At 45.5% G+C, this 26822-nt stretch overlaps 1 protein-coding gene across 2 annotated transcripts; it reads left to right on the plus strand.

Moving 5' to 3' along the window:
* Positions 1–17801: 17801 nt before the first annotated feature.
* Positions 17802–26183, plus strand: MRPL44 (mitochondrial ribosomal protein L44). Of its 2 annotated transcripts, XM_040348837.1 has the most exons (5): positions 17802–18061; positions 22175–22643; positions 22723–22901; positions 25271–25416; positions 26110–26183. In XM_040348837.1, the coding sequence occupies exons 1-5, from the start codon at positions 17829–17831 to the stop codon at positions 26136–26138; spliced, it is 1056 nt and encodes a 351-aa protein (XP_040204771.1). In that variant the 5' UTR covers positions 17802–17828; the 3' UTR covers positions 26139–26183. The 2 variants fall into 2 exon arrangements, with proteins under 2 accessions (XP_040204771.1, XP_040204770.1); XM_040348836.1 differs by lacking the exon at positions 26110–26183 and having other exon boundaries at positions 17805–18061; positions 25271–25942.
* Positions 26184–26822: the final 639 nt, after the last annotated feature.

The raw sequence follows: 26822 nt of genomic DNA on the forward strand, positions 1-26822 counted from the left end.
CCTCGCTGTGAGTGTTTGCGTCTCTGCAAATTTTTCTTGCAACTTTGCAAGTTGTTCTTCCCTCGCTGCGAGTTCTTCTTTTTTCCTCACTGCGAGTTCTTGCACCTCTGCAAGTTTTTGTTTAGTCACTGAGAGTTCTTCTTCCATCACTGCAACTTCTTCCGTCAATGTGTGTCTTTTTTCCTTTATTACGCACACTTCAGTCAGCCATGTTTGCGTTTCGTTCCTCTCAGTGATTCCTCCTTCTATATCTCTGCTTTGCTCCATCATGATGCGTCTTTTCTTGCAGTAACAAATTCTGTGGAGATAAAGAAAGAAATGTTATAAGAATGTTTCCATAAACCAGCAGAAATGTTCAGAATTAATAGCTGATGCCACTTAAATCTGTGTTTGATCGAAAACAAATAGTCACACGCCATCACCCCATTTGTTACTGTTACCAGCAGCCTCCGTTCATTCACCCCTCCCCCATAAAACAAAATGTTATGCCCCGTACACACAATCAAATTTTCCGTCGGAAAAAACATCGATGGAATTCCCCTCAAGCTTGGCTTGCAAACACACGGTCACACAAGTTCTCTGAACTTTTGACTGTCAAGAACGTGGTGACGTACAACACTACGACGAGCCGAGAAAAGTAAGTTCAATGCTTCCGAGCATGCGTCGAATTGTTTCCGAGCATGCGTCGGAATTGTGCACGTCGGAATTGCCACAGACAATCTGAATTTTTTCCGTCAAAAAGATAGAGAACCTGCTCTCAATCTTTTGCTGGCGGAAATTCCGCCAGCAAAAGTCCGAAGGAGCATACACGTGGTCGGAATTTCCAACCAAAAGCTCACATCGGACTTTTGCTGGCGGAAAATCCGATCATGTGTATGAGGCATAAGAAGTGCATTATGACCAGTGAGGGGCTTGTGCTGCTAAACCCCAGAAAATAAGTACAGAAAACACACCGCCTCGGTCTGATTAACTGCTCGCCTATAGGAAAAGTGGTAAATATTGGGAGGGGGAGGGCTCATACAGTGGGTGATAGCATGAAGTGTAATGGAGAAAACCTATGAAGAATTTGCAATAACTTACCCAACTATTGAAATGATGACGATTACTACTAGAAGACCGACTCCAGCTAAGATGCATGCTAATGGAAGGTAGCCATTTCTCTTCAGTTGATAGATGGTCTTGGGGATAAGTTCCAAAAATAATTCGATCAATTCTAATGCTGCATTATCAGTACTGGTCTCTGTTGTTGTTGTTGTTGTCATTGTTGGAGAAATCATGGGGACCTCCTCAGTCGAAGTGACTGGAGGGGTCTCCCTCTGTATCTCCACATTGCTTTGGTCCTCGCTGACCGTCTCGGTATCGGCGGTCTCAGGGGAAGTGACTGGAGGGGTCTCCCTCTGTATCTCCACATTGCTTTGGTCCTCGCTGACCGTCTCGGTATCGGCGGTCTCAGGGGAAGTGACTGGAGGGGTCTCCCATTGTGGTTCTTGGTGGCTTTGGTCCTCCCTGACCGTCTCGGTATCGGCGGTCTCAGGGGAAGTGACTGGAGGGGTCTCCCATTGTGGTTCTTGGTGGCTTTGGTCCTCCCTGACCGTCTCGGTATCGGCGGTCTCAGGGGAAGTGACTGGAGGGGTCTCCCATTGTGGTTCTTGGTGGCTTTGGTCCTCCCTGACCGTCTCAGTATCAGCGGTCTCAGAGGAAGCGTCTGAAGGGGTCTCCCTTTGTGTTTCCATGTTTCTTTGGTGCTTCCTGACCATCTTGGTATCAGCGGTCTCAGTGGAAGCGACTAAATGAGTCTTCCATTGTGTTTTCCGGTTTCTTTGGTGCTTCTTGAATGTCTCAGTGGACGTGGGATCTGATGAAATAAAAACAAAGGAAATTCATTTAAATGTCCAAATAATGAGCTATAATGTTCAACAAACCAGGTTACATTCATGACTATAAATCTATTCCAAATGTCCCTCTGCCCCCATCAAAACTGTCCCCATCAAACTGCTCCCATCAAATTTGCCCCTATTAAACTGCCCAATCAAATTTTCCCCATCATATTCCTCTACTGTAAATAAGTGTGTCTGTCCCCTCCCCGGGCTCTGTATGTTACCAGAGCTGAGATTCTCCAGCCCCCTCCCCCCATCGCCCATCACTGTGAATAAGAAGTTTTGTGTAACAATGGCAACAAAAGCCTGGCTGCCCTTTTCAAACATGGCGCCGGATGTGCATCGCGTCATTTCTGGTTCACAGAAAAAAAACGCGGCGCCCCATTGATGACACACATGATCTCCCAGGAGGCATTGCAAACCGGAAATGATGGTGAGAGGAGGAGGAGGAGGAAGAAGGGAAAAAACAAAAATACTCAATTTACACAGAAAGTGCTGGAAAAAAAAAGTATCCAATTTGCTTCCAGTGCACAGATTACTGAGGGGTGAGGAGGAGGAGGAGTTATAAAAGTGGGTGGAGCTCCACATTAAATGTAATATCATTGTATAGTGTGAGAAGTGATGATGAGATACAATACATCACATTGTAATCACCAGATGTCTCCTGTGTGGGGGGTTTCTGGGTATAAGATTGCGTATTGTGTGTGGGAGAAAAACTGGCAGGGAAAGGGTTAAACAAATTACCCAGAAGCCCACAAGTCCCTCTGAGCTGGACCTGCCCGTCCTGGTCCCACCCCCACAGTAGACCCCCCATGGTAGATCCCCCCCACAGTAGACCCCCCCCCCCCATAGAATGAACAATAAACCAAAAGCTGTAACACTCACCAGTCACATGAATGATGACCACCTTGAATGGCTGATACGGGACGTGGTCCAAGATGAATCTGCCCTCGTAGGTTCCGCTGTCTCTATACCGGATCGAGTCGATGATAATAGCACAATTCACATGATCCGTCTGCAGGTTTTTCACACGATAGTACAGGAGAGGGGTGTAGAGACTTCCTCCTTCCGGAGTCATTCCCCACTCCAACTTAACACTGCTTGCACCAGATAGAAGATCGCTGCGGACCTTACACGGGATCAGGACTTTAGAGCCAACTGTAGCATTCAGACGGGTGTACACTGGCCGGGCGTGAGAATATTCTACACCAAGGGCCAGAAGAAGGCAGGAAACGGCAATCGTTTTCCAAAGGCTCATTTTTCCAAAATTTGGCACGAATAAAGATATAGAAATGTGACAAGGAAATTAATATATTATTATTATTATTATTCGCTTATCTAATCAGATAGATCTGAATAAATCGCTTAATAAATCGAATGAGAATTCTCAGAGCAGTCAGAACACTTCTGATCGTCTCAGAGTCTTGAGCTCAAATGACAGATCCACTCTGCGAATTCTTTATAAAGGCTCAGATGATGATGTCACAAAGTCACAGTGGCAGATATGTCACCATGGCAACAACAGCCGTTTCACAACACAGCTCAGATAGGTCGCCATGGCAACAGAACATTCCAGCTCACTTGACCTAACTGTCACTTTGTTCATTAACCCCTTAGTGACTGAATCAGTGTGTGTGTGTATATATATATATATATTGTATATCTCTATGTATATCTTATATATATATATATATATATATCATGTATGTATATTTCTATCTGTGTATATCTCTATCTATATATATATATATATATATATATATATATATATATATATATATATATATATATATATATATATATATATATATTCTCCAGGAGGTAAAAAAAAAAAAAAATTATACATTATATATATGATATATTTTTTTACCTCCTGAAGATAGATAGCTATCGATCTATCTTCAGGAGGTAAAAAAAAAATATATATATATATATATATATATATATATATATATATATATATATATATATATATATAATTATTATAATTTTTTTACCTCCTGGAGATACAGTATATATATATATATATATGTATATATATATATATATATATATATAGATAGATAGATGTATTATATGTATATATGGGGGGGGGGGTGTATTATATGTATATATGGGGGGGGGGGGTGTATTATATATATGGGGGGGTGTATTATATGTATATATGGGGGGTGTATTATATATATGGGGGGGTGTATTATATGTATATATGGGGGGGGTGTATTATATGTATATATAGGGGGGGGGGTACTATATGTATATATATATATATATATATATATATATATATATGGGGGAGTACTATATGTATATATTTGGGGGGGAGTACTATATGTATATTTGGGGGGGGTGTATTATATGTATATATATATATGGGGGGGGGGTATTATATGTATATATATGGGGGGCTGTATTATATGTATATATATATATATATGGGGGGGGTGTATTATATGTATATATATGGGGGGGTGTATTATATGTATATATATATGGGGGGGTGTATTATATGTATATATGGGGGGGTGTATTATATATATGGGGGGGGGTGTATTATATGTATATATGGGGGGGTGTATTATATGTATATATGGGGGGGGAGGGGTGTATTATATGTATATATGGGGGGGTGTATTATATGTATATATATGGGGGGGGGAGTACTATATGTATATATTTGGGGGGGAGTACTATATGTATATTTGGGGGGGGGGGTGTATTATATGTGTATATATATATATATATATATATATATATATATATATATATATATATATATATATATAATATATATATGGGGGGGAGTATTATATGTATATATATATGGGGGGGAGTATTATATGTATATATATATATGGGGGGTGTATTATATGGATATATGGGGGGGTGTATTATATGGATATATGGGGGGGTGTATTATATGTATATATATGGGGGGGTGTATTATATGTATATATATATATGGGGGGGTGTATTATATGTATATATATGGGGGGGTGTATTATATGTATATATATATATGGGGGGGTGTATTATATGTATATATATATATATATATATATATATATATATATGGGGGGGTGTATTATATGTGTATATATATATATATATATATATATATATATGGGGGGTGTATTATATGGGGGGGTGTATTATATGGATATATGGGGGCGGGTGTATTATATGGATATATGGGGGGGGGTGTATTATATGTATATATATGGGGGGTGTATTATATGTATATATATATATGGGGGGGTGTATTATATGTATATATATATGGGGGGGGTGTATTATATGTATATATATGGGGGGGAGTGTATTATATGTATATATGGGGGGGGTGTATTATATGTGTATATATATATATATATATGGGGGGTGTATTATATGGGGGGGTGTATTATATGGATATATGGGGGGGGTGTATTATATGGATATATGGGGGGGGTGTATTATATGTATATATATGGGGGGTGTATTATATGTATATATATATATGGGGGGGTGTATTATATGTATATATATATGGGGGGGGTGTATTATATGTATATATATGGGGGGGGGAGTGTATTATATGTATATATGGGGGGGGGGGTGTATTATATGTATATATATATGGGGGGGTGTATTATATGTATATATATATGGGGGGTGTATTATATGTATATATATGGGGGGTGTGTTATATGTATATATGGGGGGGAGTGTATTATATGTATATATGTGGGGGGGGTGTATTATATGTATGTAGCACCCTCTACTATAGGTAGAGTTGCCACCTTTTCTTCAAGTCAATCCCGAAAACTTTAGTGGCGCACAACAATTATTATTATAGAATAAACTATACATAGATTTTGCAATTAAATAACATTTCTAATCATATGAAGTTAATAACAATAGTTCCCCTTTACATCTAAATCCCCGGAGTTCCCTTACACTGTAAGGGGGGACTCTGCAGACTCTGATATAAGGGAGAACTCTGGGGACTCTGACATAAGGGATGCTCTGAGAACCCTGATTTACCTTAGTGTACTTACTCAGAGACAGAAGAGGGAAGGGGGAGACTTCAGTCACAGACAGGGATGGATGGTGAGCTCACTCACCCCTTGGCAGTCAGCACCTCTCATCCAGATGTATCTGAAGCTGCTGGACTTCAAATTTCCGGCCCCCACTTTACTTTTCTGAGGCACAGCACTGGGGATTGGAAGGTGGGCAGACACAGAGGGGTAGGGGCAGGAGGAAGAGGAACAGATCGAGCCCTCTCTCCTCTCCTGTCTGTATGTGGGGGGGTTGTTAGTGTTGGCTTTGGGCAGTGTGAAAGAGAGTGTAACCAGACACTCTCAGGTTAGACAACTGCAGCCATCAACCCTGCTGGGAAGCCACAGTCTAGTCTGAATAATGTGTCCGGGTTTCAGGCAGTTTGAAACCCGGACACATGATTCCAAAACCGAACTGTCTGGGTGAATCCTGGACAGGTGGCAACCCTAACCATAGGTAGGTGCTAGATGTGTAGTGTTTGAGGCTCTGTCGGTGCAGGTAAATTTAGGCAGGCCTGTGCTGAAAGCTATGCCTGTTTGTTTTTGATCTGTTGGCAGGGAGTGGTTAATGTATGTAGCAGTGGGTGTGACTTATATATACAATTAGGGGGTATGAGGGGTGTATTATATGTGTATATATATATATATATATATATATATATATATATATATATATATATATATATAGGGGGTGTATTATATGTATATTGGGGGAAGGAGTGTATTATAAGTATATTTGGGGTGTATGGGGGGTTTGTTATATGTATATATGGGGGTGTATTATATGTATATTTGGGGGGGGGGTGTATTATATTTATATATGGGGGTGTATCAGTGGCGGTTGGTGCTCAAAATTTTTGGGGGGGCGCAAAGGAAAAAAAAATTGCAGTCTCACTGTGCCCAAACGCAGCCACTGTTACATGCCATCAAATGCAGCCACTGTGCCATCAATTCGCACCACTGTGCCATGCCATCAAATGCAGCCACTGTGCCATCAATTTGCACCACTGTGCCATGCCATCAAATGCAGCCACTGTGCCATCAATTCGCACCACTGTGCCATGCCATTAAACGCAGTCACTGTGCCATCCATTGTCACCACTGTGCCATGCCATTAAACGCAGTCACTGTGCCATCCATTGTCACCACTGTGCCATGCCATTAAACGCAGCCACTGTGCCATACATTGTCACCACTGTGCCATGCCATTAAACGCAGCCACTGTGCCATCCATTGTCACCACTGTGCCATACATTGTCACCACTGTGCCATGCCATTAAACGCAGCCACTGTGCCATCCATTGTCACCACTGTGCCATGCCATTAAACGCAGCCACTGTGCCATCCATTGTCACCACTGTGCCATCCATTGTCACCACTGTGCCTTGCCATTAAACGCAGCCACTGTGCCATACATTGTCACCACTGTGCCATGCCATTAAACGCAGCCACTGTGCCCTTTAATGGTCGCGGCTGTGCCAATTGTCCCCACTGTGCCCTGTAAATTGCGTTTCCCCCCCCCCCCCGCCCGGCACTTACCTTTACTGGAGTCAGGCATCCACGTCCCACGATGTCTTCTCCCGCCCTCGATTACTGACAGGCGTCTCAGCCAATCAGGTTACAGGTAGCCAGAACCGGCCAACCTGATTGGCTGAGACGCCTGTCATCTTATTCAAGGGGCGTACAGTCTGTGCGCTCCGAGAATAAGCTTCCGGGACCCGAGGGCTGTATTGGGAAAGCCTATCAGAGCTGTTGGCTTTGATAGACATTTCCGTACAGCCAACCAGCTGGCGTTATTCAGATGGCCGGACATTGAGCGCCGACCATCTGTATAACAGCGGCAGCGGTGAAAATAACATAGATTCGTGCAATGCATGAATCTATGTTATTTGACTCAGTGGCGGTGAGAGCCAGAGGGGGCGGCGCTCCAGCGCCCTCTATGGACGAACCGCCACTGGGGTGTATTATATGTATATTTGGGGGAGGGGTGTATTATATGTATATATGGGGGGGTGTATTATATGTATATTTGGGGGGGTATGGGGGTGTATTAAATGTGTATATATGGGGGATGTATTATATGTATATATTGGGGGGAGGGGGTGTATTATATGTATATATTAATACCTCTGCCGGGTTAGCCCCCCCCCCCCCCCCATATAAAAAATGTTTTTTATGCAGTTTGTTAGATCTTTGTTAGATCAGGTTAGATCAATCATTGTTTGCGTTAGATCTCACACAGAAGAAGAAATATTAACAGTTATTTGCTGGGGGGGCTAACCCGTCATCAGCCCCCCTTATCAAATTTTCTGGCCAAAAATCATTCAGGTTAATAGATATCCGTTAGATCCGGTAAGATCAAGTGGTTTTAACGTTAGATCTCACATAATTTCCAAGATATTCCACATACAAAATTAGATTTTAGGTGGTACATATGGACGGGTTGGCCCCCCCTTATCAAATTTTCTGGCAGAAAATCATTCAGGCTAATAGATATTCGTTAGATCTGGTAAGATCAAGTGGTTTTAACGTTAGATCTCACATAATTTCCGAGATATTCCACATACAAAATTAGATTTTAGGTGGTACATATGGATAGACATATGGACGGGTTGGCCCCCCCTTATCAAATTTTCGGGCAGAAAATCATTCAGGCTAATAGATATTCGTTAGATCCGGTAAGATCAAGTGTTTTTAACGTTAGATCTCACATAATTTCCGAGATATTCCACATACAAATATCGGGTGTACATATGGACGGGTTGGCCCCCCCTTATCAAAATTTTCTGGCCAAAAATCATTCAGGCTAATAGATATTCGGCTAGAATAAGGCTTACCTATAGGTAGTGGAAATATCTCCTAAACGTGCGCCGTTAAGGAGTTATTTCACTTGTAGTCCGCCGCAAATGTTAACGGCGCATGCGCTGGGAAGAAACTAAACTTAAGCCTCGTACACACGCACGGTAAACCGAGCGTGTGTACGAGGCTTTGCGGTTTCTCATCAAGAAAACTGCCCAGAATCTAGACGAGAAAAATAGAGAACCTGCTCTCTCGTCGTGAGATTCTCGGCAGTGTTTTCCTGCCGAGAAACCCGAGCGTGTGTATACTTACCTCTCCATGGAAACCCGCGTATGCTCGAAATAACTTTGACGCATGTGCGGTAGCTTCCAAGGCATAGGCAGGGTGAAGCAAGATGGCGGCGACGGCATCGAATGTGACGAGCACATGCTCGTCGTAGTCGATGACGTCACCGCGTTCGTGCCATTCAAAAGAACGGCGGTTCTTTTGAATGGTGTCTGTACACTGTTTTTTTCCTGGCGAGAATCTTGGCCATGTGCTGTGAATTGCAGCTCTGGAGTGACATCATGCTGCTCTGGGGAATTACAGTGCCGGAGTCCGCAGCCCGGAAGTAAGAGGAGACAGAAGATGGACGCTTCCTGCAGTGGGGACATCGCTGGATTCTTTTGCAAGTAAGTGTCACACTGTCACATAATGAGCTAATATGCGATGCATAATAACCCATTATGCTTTACATTTGCAGGCTGTTCATGTAGCAAAAGAGGAAGTAAAACCCATCAGGGTTTACTTCCTCTTTAAGTGACCCTTCTCTACAGAGACTTCTATGACAGGCACCTCAAGCACCTGCCATTGCAGAAGTTATAAGAGCTGGAGATATGGGGCATTGTGACTCAGAACTCCCCCTATGATGGCTATCTACTGGTCAAGCTGACCTTCGATCCCTCCTTGGCTGGGAAAGCCAAGACTTTTGACACTCTGGCAGTGGTCTGTCCTCGCCCACCAGGGGCCAGTAAGAGTTCTCTTGTCATAGGGACCAATACTGATCTTCTCAGAAGGCTGTTGACACCTCTTTGTCTGGAGCCGAGCACTTCAACTACAAGTGTGCACCCCATGCTGAGTCAAGCCTACCAGCGCCTGGTACAAGAACAGAAGCCCCCAGCTAAAAGAATGGGAAAGATCTGGCACTTGGACCGGTGTGAGAAAGTGTTACAGCCTGGTAAAGTGGCCTGTTTACTAACATCTGTCAAGCTAAATTGGAAGCAACCAGGCCCTTTCATTGCCCTTTAAGTGGACGGACAGAGAGAAGCCATGGGAGTGGAGATAATTCTGAGGTGGTTTCAACCAAAGGGTTGCAAAGAAGTCACGGGAAGATCTTGGTTAGTGTCCGCAACATAACAGCCTCTCCGGTGAAGATGCCGGCTCAGATGTTGCTGGGACAAGTGAATTCGGACACCCCAGCCCTGCCGTCTGATTTGGTGGGGGGAGCAAAGGATGGGATCTCTGTGGAAGAGTTCTATCCAAAGAATGCTCCTCTTTTGCCTGAATGGAAAGAAAGGGCCAAGACTCAGCTCCTGAGATGGCAGGCTGCATTCTCCAAGAGTGAATTTGATGTGGGGTGTGCAAAAAGTGCCCAATACCGGATCCATCTCTTCAAGTGCAATTAGCTGTTCAGAGAAAGAGTTTTGATGTATTCCTTTAGGGGACTTGGAGGATCTGCTTGAACAACTGGCAGAGTTGAAGAGGGCAGGTATCGTCCGAGAGTCCCAGAATACATATGCTTCCCTAATAGTGGTGGTACAGAGGAAGAATGGGTCACTGAGGCTGTGTATTGACTACCGGACGCTAAACTAAAGGCCCATTCATGACCAATATACCACTCCAAGGATAGAAGATGCCTTGCAGAGCCTGTCAGGAGCGATATGGTTTAGCATGCTGGATTTAAAGAGTCGGTATTACCAAATTCCCATGCACCCTGAGGATTGGGAGAAGACCATTTTCATTACCCCAGAGGGGATCTTTAAATTCTACCGTATGCATCAAGGCCTGTTTGGTACCCCAGCCACCTTCCAAAGGCTAATGGAGAAGACCGTGGGTGACATGAAACTGATCGAGGTGTTGGTGTACTTAGACGACATCATTGTTTTCGGCAAGACCCTGGAAGAGCACGAAGAGCATCTGGAGAAGGTCCTGAAGAGACTGCATGATGAGGGGGTTGAAGCTGTCTCTGGAAAAGTCCCAGTTTTATCAACCCTCAGTCAACTACCTTGGCCACATTGTGTCTGCCGACGATGTGGCCACCGACCCGAAGCCTACCAGCGTGACTGAGCTTAGGTCATTTCTAGGATTCTGCTCTTATTACAGAATATTTCTCAAGGGATTCGCTGAAACGTTGACCTTGATCTGGTGAAGTCTGTCAGACCAACTGGAGGACCCAGAAAACCCAGAGAGTCCATTCAGAAACAATGGACTCCACTACTGACCCAGTGGACCGGGGGACTGCACTCATGGGTGGGTAGATGTAACATCTTAAAAATGACAATCTTACCCAAATTTTTGTACCTACTGCAGGCCCTCCCGATCCACATACCAGGGGAGTATTTTAAACAGGTACACTCCACGTTCATCCGCTTCCTCTGGGCGGGGAAAAAGTCACGTATTCATAGAACAATCCTTTCCCTCCCTAAACTACATGGAGGTCTGGCCCTACCGGACATCCGGACCTATTATCACTCAACACACCTGGTGAGATTAATCGACTGGTGCCGTCACGGACAAACTAAGTTATGGACCCAGGTCGAACAAGGCCAGGTCAAGACTCCCCTACACCGTGCCCCGTGGTGCTCAGCTCCACTCCCCTCATCTGTAATGCGTCACCCCCTAGTGGGAAACACGATCAAGGTATGCGTGAGTCTTTTCGCCCGGCTACCCCTGGCCTCCAAGAACTCTCCTCTCAGGCCTATCATTGGACACCCGCTCTTTGAACCGGGTTTACAAGACAGGAGGTTTTTGGACCTCGGGAGAGCCAGTATTCTGCAGGCGTCACACTTTAGCTCGGGAGGGAGGTGGAAATCGGCAGCGGAATTAACTGACACGGAAGGCGAATATCGCCTTGACTTTTTGAGAGCGAACCAGCTGACTCACTTTTTGAGTAATATCCCAGCCCCCCCAGCTGGACAAGCGGCACTGACAGAGCTGGAGGAGCTGTGTGAAGAGACCGGAGTGCTCCCACACGCGCTCTCCCTGTTCTATGCCATGTTGATCGCCCCCCCCCGGAGACTACCAGATGCCAGCCCTGACAAAATGGGAGAGAGACCTAAATACGCGACTCTCACCCACCACAAAACAGACTATAATCCGCTTCACGCACAAGTCATCCCTATGTGCAAGAATCCAGGAGACGAACTACAAGGTTCTTACTCGCTGGTATAGGACACCAGACCTACTAAAGAAACTGTTTCCCGACACTTCCGACGCCTGCTGGAGATGCCACCAGGATAAGGGCACTCTGCTCCACGTGTTCTGGGCCTGTTCGCGAGTCAGGGGCTTCTGGGAAGAGGTACGCCGGATCACACAAAAATTTACGGGATACGTAGTGCCGGATGACCCGGCCTACTTCCTCTTACATGCCACCAATATACCACCAGGAGTCTACAAGAAATCAGTGGTGCGTCACCTTCTGGACGCAGCCAGAGCCTGCGTGCCTCTCCGATGGAAATCCCCTCACCCTCCGACTATTGCCCTCTGGCTAAATAAGGTTGACGAGATCAGCCGAATGGAGGATTTGATCCTCTCCAGCCAGCAGCGTCAGGAAGTATACTCTGAGACATGGCAGTTATACAACATCTTTAAATACTCGGACGAAGGTCGGGATCTCAGAGAGGCCGAATGCCCGACGACAACTCAGTCACAGGTATAATACCTGTCCTACTGGAAATGCAGAATATCCGGAAACGGATGTGATACACTCTACGCCCTCAGGGGCGCTTCACACCCATCCTGCTCGTGCGACTCCCCCAAACCCCCCCCCTCTATCTTCCCTAACCCACCTTCTACTAGACCTTGCTCTGCTTCTCTATACTCTACTCTTTAACCTTCACTCCACTTCACTCACTGTAAACGGAAAATGGTACGAGGGGTCGGTCCGCCCGGGCTACGATTTTAGGGCAGGAGTTGATAACTCCAAATGTTGAGACACACTCTTGGCGGGACCTAGTTAAATTAATCTGTCATACTGAAATAATAAGCATATAAAGGTAGGCCCGCATGTATATTGATGTATGCAAATAAGTTTTTGTGTATAAGCTGTAACTGTTGTATGGCGATGGCCCGTTTGGATTGACTTCTTTGATGATAAATAAAAAATTAAAAAAAAAAAAAAAAAAAGAAACAATGGACTCCGAAGTGTGAAGAGGTTTTAGGCAGCTGAAGTGAAGCCTAACAACCGCTCCAGTCCTGGTCTATGCAGATCCAACCAAGCCGTACAAGCTACACTTTGACGCCCAGGGCCATCTTTACCACAGGGCAAACGGGGAAGCTTCCCAGGGCCCTGTCACTGTTTGAGGCCCAAAGCAGAGCTGTCCGTTAAGCCCGCGTGCTGCCTGCAAATCGGCCTTGATCCCCACACACAGCCAGACAGTCTGTCACTTTCATCGGCGGCGGCGCTCGCACAGTTTAACAGTGTTAGTGCTGTATTTTATTGATCGAGGAGCGGGCCATGGGTGGGCGGGGCCTTGAGCTCCACTGATGCTCTGGCCCCGCCCCTTGCTATGCGTACACTGTGTGCGTTTGATGGGCACAGTGGCTGCGTTTTATGGGCACAGTGGCTGCAATTGATGGGTTTTTTTTTCAGTTTGTTTGCGCCCCCTCCCCCCCCAAAAAAATGTCAGCACCAACCGCCACTGCATACAGGAAATGCAGGACGCTATTAATGTAAAGTTAGTTTTTGGGCTTACAAACACTTTAATGCTGCTGCAAATTAAAAAATATTGTTTTCAATGTCAGCTTCCCTGCCCTCTTGCTGCTACTGGTGCAAGCAATACATTGCTACTCCACCATAAAAAAAAGGCCTAAATAGGAAAATAGGCAAAACAATAGCAATCCTCTTACTAAAAAATACGTTCACCCTATGTTGGGGTGAAGAGCAAAATTACATTGGGGGGGAGGGCCCAAAAAAAAATGTTTGCCCATTGTCCAAACCATATTAAAGTGGAGGTTCACCCTAAAAAACATCTATGTACCATCCCATCCAGCATACTTGCGTCAGCTATAGTGTATGCACGTCGGGGGTGGCTAACCCGTCAGAGGTGCTAATTTGCTGTGTTGTAAAGGAATGTGTTTTTAGACCTGCGCAAAGTTCATATTTTGCCACACCAGGCCTAAGGCCTTAGGCCTGGTGTGGCGAAATATGAACTTTGTGCTACTGGCTGAGCTGACACTGTGACTGCTGCTGATATTGCTTGTAATTGTAAAGCTTAAAGGACTCCAATTATCTGTCTATAAGCCTGTTATATATTTATAGACAGATAATTGGAGTCTTTTAAGCTTTACAAGCAAGCAACAATATCAGCATAGCAACCAGTCGGTCAGCTCAGCCAGCCCAGTAGCACAAAGTTCATTCACCACCACCAAACCAGGCAGGCCTTAGACTAGGCCGCTCCCCCCCCCCCAGTTCCAATCGGCTCCTCACCTGGCTGCGCAGGGGCCACAGTCGGTCGGTGCTGCTGTGCGCTGGGGCAGGGCCACAGTCGGTGTTGGTGAGGTGAGTGTGACTGATGGCATTGGCTGCTGGCCTCGGTCCGGACCGGTGGTGGTGGAGCGGAGCTTCCGCGGGGGACGGGGGAGATGTCGGCGGCTCCCAAGTCCCGACACAGTGACACTGACACCGTCCGTCAGTCACACCCGATACGAGTCACATCTGCAGGCGGCCGCGGGCGGGAGACTCCAGGGGCGCGTGCATGCACCGCGCCAGTGCCACCCACCCACGAGTCAGTCCGACACTCACTTGCCCGCCGGCGACCAATCGAGTGAAGAACATGATGTGCAGTGCTGCATCATGTGATGTGTGACCACCCAATCACAGGCCACTGGCCATCTCCATCCCGCCGGCCCTGAGAGAGAAGTTAGAACAGACATGACCCGGCCTGGACATGCCCACACCTGCGCGCTCAATGTAACTCGGTAACGCCGCCCATGTAATGGCAACGGCGTTGCCGATGGGGTAAAAGTAATTAGGTAGATTACTAGTTACCCCTTGGAGGCCAATCGTTACGTAACGGCATTTATTTTAACGCCGTTACTTACAACACTGCTGACACGTCAGCTGAGGAGCAGCATCAGCAATGTCCAATAGGGCAGCTGTACGTTAAAATGCATGTAAGAGTTACATGCAAACAATGTTAACTAGGCCTCATTCATGCCCATGCACTTTAGGCCTTGTTCACATGGGGTGTATTTGTACCCATTCATGCCAGTTGGGACACACAAATACAATTCCTACTCCCAATTTGATATCTGTGTGGGTGTCGCCAAACTCACACTCAAGAAAGACCGGCGTATAGGTGCTACAACCTTCCCACATAAAAGCTCAGCCTGGTGCTCAGACCTTGAGGCTGCTGCCATGACTAAGGACTAATGTCCGAAACGCGTGGGCTGTTTTACAGCTTTGTACATGTTTACATAATAAAGTAATACTATTTTGGATGTCCTGAGTACCGACCATCCCTTTCTTTACCCAAACTCACACTGCCTGCGTTTGGGGCTTTGCACCCACACAGATGTCAAATTGGGAGCATCGGCTGAATCCGTATTTACATTTAGGACCTGTCCGCACCGGAACATGGTGTGAGAAAGGTGTGTTCTGTGCATGTTTACTGTACATTAATGTGCTGCCCTTGCTATATGGGATGAGTGCCAAGTAATAGTTAATGGCACCTCATATGCATCTCACAAATGCAGCACATTTGTGACCATCAAATTGCATGGTACTGCAGTACCAATACGGTTTGGTGTAGGGAAGGGGTCTCAAAGTACCGGCCCGCGGGCCATTTGCGGCCCGCAGACCCTTTTTTTAATGGCCCGCGGGTGCCGCGGAAGTGTAGATCGAGGTGCATGAAGAGTAGGGGTGCAACGGATCGTCATTGATCCGTGATCCGCACGGATCAATGACTTCGGATCGGCACACACGTGATCCGTGGCGTGCATCGGGACTGCAGAGCAAAGCGGTAAAAAACATGTGTGCCCTGTACCCTGATGTGCCATGTGCCCTGTCCTGATGTGCTGTGCCCTGATGTGCCGTGTCCTGATGTGCTCTCATGTGCCCCATGTTCCCTGGTGTGCCCCATGTTCCCTGATTGTGCCCTGATGTGCTCTCATGTGCCCTGGTGTGCTCGTATGTGCCCTGATATGCCCCATGTGCCCTGATGTGCTGTGATTGTGCCCCATTTACCCTGATGTGGCCCATGTACCCTGATGTGCCATGTGCCCCATGTACCCTGATGTGCCCCATGTACCCTGATGTGCTGGGCTTTGTACCCTGATGTGCTGTTTCATGTGCCCTGTACCCTGATGTGCCATGTGCCCTGTCCTGATGTGCTGTGCCCTGATGTGCCATGTCCTGCACTGTGCCATGTGCCCTGCCCTGATGTGCCGTGCACCCTGATGTGGCCTGTTGTGCTGTACCCCTATGTGCTGTGCTCTGATGTGCCCTGTACCCTGATGTGCTGGGCTTTGTACCCTGATGTGCGCTGTGCACTCATGTGTGCTGTGCCCTAATGGTGAGTGGTCAGTGTGTAGTGTAGTGGTCAGTGTGCAGTGTAGTGATCAGGGTTAATAATGCGTTCGCTGACACCAGTACTGTTTTTGAAGTTTGAAAGTTTGCATGCGGCCCCCCATGGGATATGGAAACTTGTCTTGTGGCCCTCAGGTAATTTGAGTTTGAGACCCCTGGTGTAGGGCAATCCGAAAAAGTCTTCGCACTACATTTTCTGCATTGCGGGACATTTGGTAGCCTATTGAAATGAATGGGCTGTCAAAACCGGAACACACAGGACAGCCCTTAGGCCGCTTTTACGCCTAAGTGTTCTAATAGCGTGAGCAGAACACACCTTTCTGCTCATGTTTACGTAAACATGCAAAAAAACATGACGAAACATGCATTATGCTTGCAGAGCCATTATTTCTTAATGGTACCCCAAGTGTAGGTAGCAGTCCTGCCCTTTGTTGCGCAATGCAAACCGCACTTGGCTCAGTGCTGAAAAGGTGCATGAGTTTCTTTCGGCTCTCATAGGGCAACCCATTCAAGTGAATAGGTTGCCCTATGCTGCCACGCAACAAAAAAGGCATCGCAAGGCTGACAGTTACAAGAATGACTCCCAGAGGCAGAGGCATGATGGGACTTGTAGTTTTGCAATAGCTGGAGGGCCAACAGTTTGAGACCCATGTGTTACAGTGATATTTAAAGATTTTTTTTGTCTTAAAAACAAAAAAATATGACGCATTGGACAGGTGTAAATGCGGCCTAATGGGAATGCCTTAGTCAAACCCGCACCCTTTAGAGGTGCACAGTCATTTTTTTTCTGTTTTAGTATACAGTATAGGATTGGAACAGACCCGGGACACCTTTTCTAAAGAGAAACGTAATGTGACGCGCATAGTGCCCCCTCACCCTCCTGTCAAGCCCTGTTCTGAGCCACATTCCTGTCTGAATAATGTGTCCGGGTTTCAGGTGGACTGGAACCTGGACATGATTCAAAACCCCGACTGTCTGGCTGAGTCCCGGACAGGTGGCAACCCTATGATGGAGAGAACATCTGTACTCCTCATGAGGGTAAACATGGCCACACAGGCATATGCCGCAGTATGTGAATGGAGTATATGTGTTGGGACTGCGCTGGAAATAATAGCCAGGGTCTCCTCAAGGTGTTTTCTAAGTCAGAGGATTGGCATGACCAGAAGACAACCAGGATTTCTTCAGGTCAGCAATGTCTCCCTCCTCAGCATATTTCTATTGTATCCTGAACCTTCTTACAAGACTCCATAAAGCAGCCAGCAGCTGTTAGAGTGCCCAGATTGGCCAGAGGCTCTGTACACCAGGAACCCTGGAGAGGCGGAACGGATGTGTCCCGCTCTGGGCGGAAGTCGATGTTCCGGGAGGAAGTGTGCATGCCCTTTACCGCTCCCCCTGTCATCACACATTGCAATGTCCTCTTTGCTGTCCTGTGTGCGGTGTGTGGCGGTGCTGGGGCCCCGGTACACCCAGGTGAGGGGGGTGAAGCGATGGCTCCGGCCTTATCTCATGATGCTGGAGAGGAAGAAGCGGCTGGAGGAGCCCCCGAAGCCGGTGCCGAGGTGAGAGCTGACTGCCCTCCTTCCTCCATAGGGGACACGCTGCACCGTACACCCCGGAGTCTGTATAATGACAGACACTGGAGGCTCAGAACATGGACCTTCACAAGGTCATCAGGAAAGCAGCATTGTGCCCCGGGATTCTCATCCCTTCCCAGTCTGAGGTCCTGTATAGGTCACAGGACAAGGACACTGATCTCTATGAGTCCTGTGTACATGTATGGAGGTGTGTGCTCTGCATCAGGTTCCAGTCACTTTATTACATTGTGGGAGTGTGTGACAATGGACTCGTGTTGGTGTTGTGCGTTGTCCTTCATTCTCAATGGCACTATAGTGCATGGCAATGGACTAATGTGTACTGCCAGAAAAGGTGCAGGTCCATTGAACGGGCCATATCGCAGTGCCCCCCAGTGGTAGGGTGTAACTCTATCCTAAAAATGCAGCACACTGGCATTATTACACAGCATTACTCACTGAATGTCACCACACTGCAGTGTGTCACAAGGCACTGAGGGCAATGGAGTTGAAACAAGTGGCATTTTGTGACACTTTACAGCAGGGGTCTCAAACTGGTGGCCCTCCAGCTGTTGCAAAACTACAAGTCTCGCGAGGCATTGCAAGGCTGACAGTTACAAGAATGACTCACACAGGCAGAGGCATGATGGGACTTGTAGTTTTGCAGTAGCTGGAGGGCCACCAGTTTGAGACTGTCTTAAAAAAATAAATAAAAAATAAAATGTTCTGCTTGTCTACTGTGTGCAGTAATATTGGACAGAGCAGTCCCTTGTCTCCTCTTGGCAGTCCCCTGCCTATGCGGTCCACATCTTCCTTTGAGTGCCCCCATAGCAAGCTGGCTGTTAAGGGGACCCCTGTCACACTCCTGACCCGGGCTGTGTGCATCCATAGTTGCACACAGCTGATGAGCCACACACCCCCCCGCTCATTGCTCACAGGAGTTTATAGCTCCTTCTGCTCTCTGTGTCTCCTGTGAGTAGGGTTGCCAACTCATCCCTTTAAAACAGAACACATATGAATTACATAGGTTCTGAGGCTAATTTAATGCAAATAAGGCACCAAGTGAGTTTAATTACCTCCTTAATCAGCCACAGAACCTGTGTAATTAATATGTGTTCTGTTTTAAAGGGATGAGTTAGCAACCCTACCTGTGAGATCAGAAAATGGAAGTGAAATGATGCAGCTGGGACATCGCTGGATTGGTGAGAGGAGGCAGGTATGTGTTTAGGGATGGGGGTGGTTAGGCTAGGTAGAGGTGTGTTTTTTTTTTTTTTTACCTTAAATTGATACTAACATCTTTTTATTTTTTCGGTTAAAATAACAAACATGTCATACTTACCTGCTCTGTGTAGTGGTTTTGCACAGAGCAGCCCAGATCCCCCTCATCTGAGGTCCCTCTTCACTGCTCCTGGCCCCTCCCTCCTGCTAGATTCCACCACAGCAAGCAGCTTGCTATGGGGGCCGCTGGGCCACAGCTCCCTGTGTCCATTTAGACACGGAGCTACAGACCAGCACCGCCCCCCTCATTAGCTGACTAACTTTGATTGGCAGCAGTGGGAGCCAATGAGGAGGGGAGTCCCGGGCAGCCGAGACACTCCTTCAACATCACTGGATCTAGATGGGCTCAAGTTAGTATTAGGGCGACTGAGAGTGGCTGCTGCACACAGAAGGCTTTTTTTCTTAATGCAAAGAATGCATTAAGATAAAAAAAACTTCTGCCTTTACAATCACTTTAATGCGTAAAAGTGGGAGTAAATTCCCGTGGACTATTTTTACTTATTGGTAGGCCTTACTATAGGCTTACCTATAGGTACAGTAAATATCTTCTAAATGTGCACCATTTAGGTGACATTTACTTGTGATGCTGTCAGGGACGGCACCGACACATGCACGCTAAAGGACGGGAATACTATGCCGTTCCTTCAGAGCCCTGTGTCGTGAACAGCAGCTGTCGCTTGCACCTCATCCAGTCAAAGGACCGCACCCCGCCAACATTGAAGAAAGACCGGGTGAAGATGGAAACCCTGTTAGCGGTGACAGTGCGCCGCTGAATGGCTTTGTTTAAAGGTAAGTTTCAGATAATGTGCTAGTATGCGATGCATACTGGCACATAACTTTGCCTTGCAGGTTTAAAAAAACAAACAAATACATTTTGAATTTAGAACCACTTTAACCTGTTACCACCCACGTATGTGCGGCAGCAAGAAGAGTGAGCTTTTAGGCCTCATTCACGCCATATGTGCATAAAGACTGATAGAAAATAACACACATATTTTGACTTGAATAGAGTAATTTGGGCACAGAGATGTGCACCTTTCTAATGTAGTTCTCTGCAAGGGCACAAAGAAAACAATTGTTTTCACACTACAGTGTTGGTGTCGTGACTTTTTTTTTCTGTGCAGAAAACGGCATACAATATGCACGTTATATCAGTGTTTTGGTATGATCAGGGCACATAGTAAACAGTTGTTTTTGTTTCATTCCTGCAGAGTCAGGTGTAGAAAAATGTGCGTCTTTCCTTACGGTTTAAACAAGGCTTTAAACCCACAAGCCGCACATATGTATGCATGGAAAGCAAAGCTTCTTGTGCTTATTGCTCAATACGCACTCCCGACACAGTGATAAAGACAGTCCGTCTCTATTGATTACTGGGAGACAGCAGGACCAACTCCCGATTTTCTTACCACTGTGACATCAAATTCTAGTGGTCATATCAGCCACTCCTTTCTGCCCCTCCCCCTCCCCAACGTGTGCATAAAGACCCTGTTAAAGGGATTAATAAAGTAACAGTATAACATGCCATCCCACTCCTACACAATGCATACCAGTACACATGTGCAGGGCCTCTGATAAGGGGGTAGCACTGGTCTTCCTATAATGAGCCTGGGCTAGCAGAGGGATCCAGGCAGCAGTTGAATCAGTTGTGGGCAGGAGACAGGGTGATGTGTGCAGCAGAGTAACGATTACAGGGACAGATCTCCTGCACCACTCCCCCCTGTCACATTTCAGCTGCTGTAGGGAGACGCACACGGGTGATCAGTTCTTGTAAATGCGCTCTTCCCACTGCACCCCTCAACCTCCCTGTGCAGGATTCAATTCTCCCTGCTGTGTGCCCCCCTCTCTCCTGCAGCTGCTGGCTTTCCTCCTCTCCTGCCTGGGCGCAGGGTGGGGGATCTTTTCAGAATGGAGAGCAGGGGAAGGGCTGGTAATAGGGGTACTGACAGGTGTTCTAATCCCTCTCCACTCTATCCAAAACTAAGAAAAAAACATTTTGCCTTTAGTTATACTTTAAAGGACAACTTCACGTTTAGTGAAATAGTTTTTTAAAATTTACTGTTTCACAAAAGCAAAAGAAAAGGTTAACACCATAAACACTCTTCTCCCCAGTCCCCGCTGCACTTGCCCCCATGGGTGATTTGCTGTCACCGTGCAGCTGTCCAGCGTTTTGAAAGCCTTGCTGTTTTTCCCCTTTTTTCTTTAGGGCTGCCAGCACAGATCAGAGTGATTCTGATGGGTTACACCCCTTTGACCAATTAGAATGGCTCTGATTCATTCGAGAAGCCCTAAGGAAATAAGGGGAAGAAAACCAGGGGAATTCAAATCTTTGGACTATCGGACCGGCTGAGATGTCAGTGGCAGCTAATTACCCATGGAAATAAGTGCAGCAGGGACCACACAGTTCACCTTTTCATTTTTTGGGAAAAGTTGAACTTAAACTTTAAGCGTACCCCCTTCAGTGTAGCCTGCACACCTAAATACCCATTTCTGAGCTCTTTAATGTGTGGTCCTACCCAAGAGCTGCACATCCTGCCTAGAGAACACTGCCCTATTCATTCCTGTTGAAAGTGTTCTGTACTCATGGTGGCCCCCAATAATCAAGTGGAGCATCTATAGAATCAATAGGGGTGAAAAATGCCTTTTCCTCAGTTTTAAAAAAAAATGATCAGCTATGCGAGTCAAGATCTGAGATATAAAATATGCTTATATATTGTAGTAAGCACCTTCATTAGTAGTTGGTGACTTGTGTAATGAAACATAAATGAATGATAGGTGGGTGTAACAGATCCATTCCATATTTGCTTGCCTCTTGTATCTCCCCAGGTACCAGCAGCCACACTTTGACTATCATGCAGAAATTATGGCTTTTTCCAAACGTCTAAATGAATCCTTTTCCACTGATCTACTAAAAACTGCATTTGTGAACCATTCCTATGTGGTAAAAGAAGAAAAGGAGCGTAGTGAGCTTGGCTTAGACAATGAAACTGCAACCTTGAATCTACAAGACAACAGAGAGCTTGCACAACATGGTTTGGACTTCACAGTGTCTTATCTTACAAGTACAATACAGCAGGCCTTCCCTAACCTTCCCACTGTTGGAGTGAAAGCTTTAGTTGACTACCTCACCTGCCAGCAGGTTTTGTGTCATATCGCTAAACATCTTGGTGTTGAGGACCTAACGTTGAGCTCAGAATGTCCTTTGTCTCCAGAGACCCTACAAAATACCTTCTATGGAGTCATTGGAGCCCTGCTGCAGAGCTCTGGTGCCCATGCAGCCGGAATATTTCTCCAGGTATGTCCCTTTTAAGCTTCCATTGCAAGATCTGTCTTTTAAATTGTGAAAATCTGCTAATAGTTTTTTTTTTTTTTAGGATTTCCTCATCTCTGAACTGATTGGCAAGGATCTGTTTGATATTTGGTCTGTTATGGATCCTATGTCTTTGTTGGTTGAACAACTGTCAAAGCGAAATGTACCACCTCCTGAACCCAGGCTTACAAAGCAATCTGGAGCCAGCACTGTGCTGCCTGTTTATTTTGTGGGCCTCTATTGGTTAGTATTATCTATCCACTGTATTGTTCAGTCATGTAGATTATGTGCATGGCATTGCAACACAGTTCAGTAAATGAATGTTTATTGGCCTGGTGCTTCTCTCCCTTTATAAGACCAGTTGTAGAGGAACACTTTGGAGATGTACGGGTGTAACACATATGCAGACCTTCAACCAAAATATTACAAACTCTAGAGTCTTCAATAGGTTGGTTAGTACACATACAATTACAACGTTTCATTAGACATAAATAGGGGCTGCCATCGTGTCTGCACACCAAAAGATGCCATTCTGTAATACTGATATTAACCAAACGTTGACTGCAGGATATAGTCTAAAACATTTTTACCCTCTTATTATGAGTAATTCCAAGAAATCCGTTTCTTGCTTTTGTTTGAGTGACAATCTAGAGTACAAGGGCCTACTGAGACCCAAGAAAGGCCACATAAAGTATCCAACGCAGAGACTTACTGCAATTTTTCACATGCTTTCCCCTGTACTTATTAATTGTTCATTATCAAGTAAAGATGTTGACTATTACAGTCACACATATAAGCTGTGTCCCTGTTTTTGATAGGAACCCCAGTTTCCACATTTGTTGTCTATGTTTAAAACAAAATCTACAAGGAGAATTGGGAATAGAGAACACCGGGGCTTTGTGATACCAAGAGAAAATGTACAAGTTATATAGCATAAAAGACAAGTATTTTATTAGAAAATATTAAAATAACACCTCTAAACAGCATTGTAGGGGAAGTGAATGTAAACATTATTGACAAAAAATTAAGGAAAAGTTTCATACAACATATAGCAATATTCCTGATTGAGATTCCAAGATGCACGGACGCATTTCGACCGGATTTTCTCAGGGCATTGCCCTTGGATAATAAATCAAGACGCTCTCTAGGGTACAAAAGTATGAGTATGCATATAAGTAGACAACAATGTATAGACACGCCCATAAACACTCTTCCATATAGTAGAAATCGTGACACGAAGCACTTGCATAGCTTGTGGTGTACAACAGACAGAGCAGGTTATCTGATGCTGCATCAGGTTTTATTTTATTGTTTATGACCCATTAGGGCAGTGTTTCTCAATTCCAGTCCTCAGGCCCCCCCAACAGGTCAGGTTTTCAGGATTTCCATTATTTTGCACAGGTGATTTGATCAGTTTCACTGCCTTAGTAATGACCACAGCCTTTTCATCTGAGGGAAATCCTGAAAACCTGACCTGTTGGGGGGGCCTGAGGACTGGAATTGAGAAACACTGCATTAGGGAGAGTTTCCCTGTAGGTACAACAGAAAGTGAGAGAAAATCTCTCCATTTTGAGGCATATCCCCCACTTAGACAGCTGTCACTGGAACAAGTGTCCCCATTGAAAGGTTTCACCTCTACTCCTGTTCTGGTGGCAACTCAAAATGGATTTTCACTTTGAATCACAATGACTGGCCAGCAGGACAATTTGAGCGTGTGACCTTAGTGGAGACAGTCAGCAATGACTGGTTTTAAACGATCTCAACTTAAAGGCTAAATTCACCTTTTGTTTAAAAAATAATAAATGCACACATTTTTGCAAGAAAAAAATTGAATTTCAGGTGCAATGTCAGGCTTCTGCAGGCACCTCATACAGCTTTCTGTCAGTAGCTTTGAAAGGGCTGTCAGTTTCAGAGCTGCAATGTCAGTGGACTAAGAGGGCGCTGATCGGCATTCTCATAGTCCATTGAGAACTACAAGTCCATCTTCCAATGTGGCAGACAGGACTTGTATTTCATTCCTTCACAAACTGCTGTGAATGAATGATGTGGCAATGCGGATAAAGGCCCACGTAGTCATGCCTCTTTGAAATGTGACACTGGCTGAGAAGAACCCCCTCCTGCTTTCACATTGGGGGATGAGGGGGAGTTCATAGCTATATGTTACACTCTAAATATGGGTGTAACGTGTTGCTAAAGGTGAACTTAGAATTAACAAAAAAAAAATTCTGGTGGCCTGTGTCTTAAAATTGCTGCCACTTCACCATTTCCCGGCTGCTGAAAGTGTTCAATCGTTGTAGGTGTAGCATGTAGTGGTTTCTTCCACTGGTTCTTATGTTCTGTAGTGATGCAAAAGCTGGCTGGATGAACTGCATTCATTTTGATGAGCTTTAAGGGACAATGTAAACAGTGCCTTATGTATGAGCTCTATACAACTATATACATTCCTATATTTTTGCTAGGCACTGAAATCTGAGAACAGAATCATGTACTTTTATAGAGAGATATCTGTTGATTCATATAATTATTTACGTTTATGACATCCTAGTGAACATTAACTAGTACAGCTTTAGCCCATGTGTTAATGTCAGACTATTTTACTTTCCATTCCCCAGCAATAAGCAGCTGATTGCAGAAGGACCAGGAGAGACCATTTTTGCTGCAGAAGAGGAGGCAGCTCGGGTAGCTTTAAGGAAGATGTTTGGATTTGCAGAAAACAGACGGCCTTGGGATCACTCTACAAGCAGACAAGGGACTGAAGATAATGCCAAATTAGACTCTGTGTGTTAATTACAGCTCCACATTAAGATGTATGGCTAAGCACTTAATACTATACAAGAACAGACTTTGCATAATGTCCAGAGACTAATTTCTGTGGTAGCAACAATGGAGATACCTCCTGCTGGTTGTGCATACAATGAATCTTTACCACTTGCTTTCCACACTTGCCGTGGATATTCATGACAGCAATGGAACGGTAAATGGTTGCAACCTTAATCATGATTCTTCTTTTCATTCATTTTGTATCCTTAAAAGTACCTTCCCAGTGTAAAATGCTTCTTTGTTAGGGGTATATTATATTCTCAAATATAAGTCCATCTGATTTTCACAGTGTGTGTTTTGTGACACCAAGTGCAGATATGGGTGGGTTGTGAAATGGTCCAACTTCTGTATCTTTTACAAATCAACATTGCCTATTATGGTCTCTCTAAATTTCTGTTCTTCTGACATGCCCATCACTGTATGCCATGTGATCTGAAGATTAAACCGAACCTGTAGATATTAAAGTGGACCTTCAGTAATTTTTTTTTAACTTTCCATCTATTAAATCTTCTGCCCTTGCATAGTAAAACTTCTTTTTTTTTGCCAGTAAATACTAGGTCACCCCCTTCGGATCGGCACACACTGTGATCCGCAGATTGGGATCACTCTACAAGAAGACAAGGGACTGAAGATAATGCCAAATTAGACTCTGTGTGTTAATTACAGCTCCACATTAAGATGTATGGCTAAGCACTTAATTACTATACAAGAACAGACTTTGCATAATGTCCAGAGACTAATTTCTGTGGTAGCCGCGGCCTTTCCTAATGTTATGGCTGCGGCTTCGGCCTACCTCCGGAGCCATGGCTATAACGTTAGGAAAGGCCGCGGCTTCGGCCTAGCTCTGGAGCTGCGGCAATAACATTAGGAAAGGCCACGGCTTCGGCCTAGCTCCGGAGCCGCGGCCATCTTTGTACACCCGGCAGCAGCCCTCCTCCTCTGTTTACACCCACAGAGGAGGAGGAGCCCGCACTCGGACGCACCGCTGGAAGTGACTCTGTACTACCTGAGGGGGGGGAGCTGTCTTGCCTGAGGGGGGGGGGGCTATCTTGCCTGAGGGTGGGGGCTGTCTTGCCTGTGGATAGTACAGTGGGGGGGGGATGTGGATATTACAGTGGGGGAGAATTTTTTTATTTTTTTTGCCGAACCGAAAAATTATCTGATCCGTGACTCCTGATCCGAGGAACGATCCGAACCATGAGTTTTTTGATCCGTTGCACCCCTAGTAAATACCTTTTATACAGCCCACTTCCTGTTTCTTGTCTGGTAAAAAGCCTAGGCTTATGACCATCATACACAGTTCTCTCTCTCATTTGTGTTAGAGTTTGCCAGAAAGGGAGGGGG

Source organism: Rana temporaria, chromosome 4 (genome assembly GCF_905171775.1).
Source record: "Rana temporaria chromosome 4, aRanTem1.1, whole genome shotgun sequence".
Taxonomy (NCBI): Eukaryota; Metazoa; Chordata; class Amphibia; order Anura; family Ranidae; genus Rana; species Rana temporaria.